The 2500-nt window shown below is 16.6% G+C and overlaps 2 protein-coding genes across 3 annotated transcripts in view; one reads left to right on the forward strand and one right to left on the reverse strand.

The window, feature by feature from the left end:
- Positions 1-1741, forward strand: part of PRSY57_0617300 (N-acetylglucosamine transferase) — a gene marked incomplete at both ends in the record, with an annotated part of 3947 nt that extends 2206 nt beyond the window's left edge. The window contains 8 exons of one of the 2 annotated variants that reach the window (XM_020114614.1): positions 140-241; positions 347-476; positions 671-750; positions 826-896; positions 991-1080; positions 1199-1315; positions 1413-1423; positions 1616-1741. In XM_020114614.1, the coding sequence (XP_019970686.1) occupies positions 140-241; positions 347-476; positions 671-750; positions 826-896; positions 991-1080; positions 1199-1315; positions 1413-1423; positions 1616-1741 (727 nt within the window). Of the gene's footprint in view, positions 1-139; positions 242-346; positions 477-670; positions 751-825; positions 897-990; positions 1081-1198; positions 1316-1412; positions 1424-1615 lie in introns of those variants that run through there. The other variant, XM_020114615.1, reaches the window with a different exon arrangement.
- A 664-nt stretch (positions 1742-2405) lies between these two features.
- The window catches only part of PRSY57_0617400 (hypothetical protein), a gene marked incomplete at both ends in the record, with an annotated part of 7496 nt that continues 7401 nt past the window's right edge, over positions 2406-2500 (reverse strand). Inside the window, one exon of the mRNA XM_020114618.1 lies at positions 2406-2486. Within this exon, the coding sequence (XP_019970687.1) occupies positions 2406-2486 (81 nt within the window). The remainder of the gene's footprint in view (positions 2487-2500) is intronic.

The raw sequence follows: 2500 nt of genomic DNA on the forward strand, positions 1-2500 counted from the left end.
AATATTTAAAAAAAAAAAAAAAAAAAAAAAAAAAAAAAAAAAAAAAAAAAAAAAATTAATTATATAAGTAATATATTTTGTATAAATATACACAAATGTATGTATTATATATATATATATATATTTCTTTTTTTTGTAGTTCTATCTTGGGTACCTTGTTACAGAATCCATTAGGATTTAAATTAAATAATAATTTTACGTCTTTCATTGGTAGCATCCTTGTTTCGATATTAGACAAATGGTAAGTTTATAAATATTATATATATATATATATATATATATGTATATATGTGAATTTGTTTACTGTTTATTTATTTATTTATTTATTTATTCATTCTTTATGTAGGGATTTATTTACAAATATCATCCCTGTGAACAATAGTACAGTTTTAAATTTTGTTGGATATACATCACTGCTGGGTTTTTCTTTTTTTTTGTCTTTTGTTATTGATTATTTGAGATTCGTAACAGCACATGTAATGCAAAATATTAAGATGATACTTTTAATTTTATAGGCATATATATGTGATAAATGTCTATGCATTAATACATACTTATATATATCAAAAACTATATTAGTTACAATAATTAAATATATATATATATATATATATATATATATATATGTATAAAATTTTTTTTTTATTTTTTTTTTTTCTATTTCTAATAGGTTACCATTATTTATTTTTTTTTGAAAAAAATATGTACCCTTTTTCATAAAAATATATATTCCTTATACCTACTATTCAAGTAAAATATTTGCTTTTGTATATATTATTATATTTTTTAATAAATATATTTCTTTTCTTTTTTTTTTTTATATAGTGGGAAAAAATGGAACATACTAAAACTAAGAGTTGATACAAATTACTATTCAAATGAAGAAGTACTTTTAGGTTATTTAATTTTAAAGAAGAAAAAGGAAAAACATTATTTATTTTGTCCTTAAAATTCTTATATATTTATTTTATTTTTTCTTTTTATATGCAGGAACTATATTATTTACCATTTTAATTTTTTTGTACCCTACCATTTTTGTTCTTGTTTTGGTTTTTGGTCTTATATATCTTATAATAAATAGTATAAAAAAAAAAAAAATAACAACAATATTATATATATATATATATGAAATAATATAATGGATTGAATAAAATATATTACTATTTCATATAAAATATTTATTTGTTCTTTTTTGTAGGAATTATATACCTTTTGTGTGTTATGGAGAAAATAATTTTGTACACCCCTTTCTATATTTTCTTTATTCAACCGAATTGTAATAAATATATTAGTAAGGGTTTCAAGTTTACAAAATGTAAGTAAAAGAAAAAAATAAATAAATGATATAAAATTTCTTATTTCATCTTACGTAATATTTTTATTTATTGATTTTTTTGATTTTTTTTTTTTAGATGAAGTTGGGGTAATAAAATTTACAAATTTTTAATAATTTTTTTTTTTTTGCTTTCATCCATTTTAAAAAGAATTCTGATATATATATATATATATATTATATATATGTGCCTTTAATTGTTTTTCTCACATATACTAAATTTATATATATAATTCTATATTTATATGTTCATATTTTTATTTTATTTTATTTTCTCTGTAGGAACATGAACTGTTAAAAAGATATCCGAATAACAGCTACTTGTTGCTAGAAAATATTCATTTTTTATTTTTTGATAAAATAAAATTGTTTATAAATATTTTCCTTTATTTTAAAAACCTCGAGTGAATGTCATCATATTCATATATATTTATTTCTTTTTGTTTTTGTCTTTTTAAATATATATATATAAAATATAACTTTTTTATTATGATTATTGTTTTATGTTGCTCTTTATTTTTCATATTTTTAATTTTATTTACTTATTTTTATTTTTTCATTTTTTTATTTTTATTTTTTTTGATATATAATTTTATTAAAAAGAAAAAAATAAATATGGGTTGTTTTTATGAGATGATTTTATTAAACATTATAATAAGTATGATATATATGTATCGTACGATCTTTTAAAAATGAATATGAATATACATAATGTGTAAATGAAACAAATAAAATATATATTTATTTTTATATTTTTAATATATATACAAAAGTTTTTCACACTATATGTATTCCAATATAATATACCTCTATTATTCATCTTGTTTTGTGTCAACAACAAAAAGGAAATGAAAAAAAAGAAAAAAAAAAAAAAAAACAAATGAAATTTTAAATTATTTGATTTTTAAAATTTATAAAAATAAAAACAAAATGAAAGACATTCAAAAGGATAATATATAAATAAATAAATATATATATATATATATATATATGTTAACAAATATGAACAAGAAACAATTAAATATATATTTATTCACAATATATTTTTAAATAGGGAAGGTTTAAATTTGTTTTAATTAAACGTATCAAGATATTCTTCCAGCTTCTTTTTGTATTTGTCGTTCACACTTTGTATACCTGATTTTATTTCTTTCTGTAAAGAACAAA

The sequence above is a fragment of the Plasmodium reichenowi genome, chromosome 6, assembly GCF_001601855.1.
Source record: "Plasmodium reichenowi strain SY57 chromosome 6, whole genome shotgun sequence".
Lineage (NCBI taxonomy): Eukaryota > Apicomplexa > Aconoidasida > Haemosporida > Plasmodiidae > Plasmodium > Plasmodium reichenowi.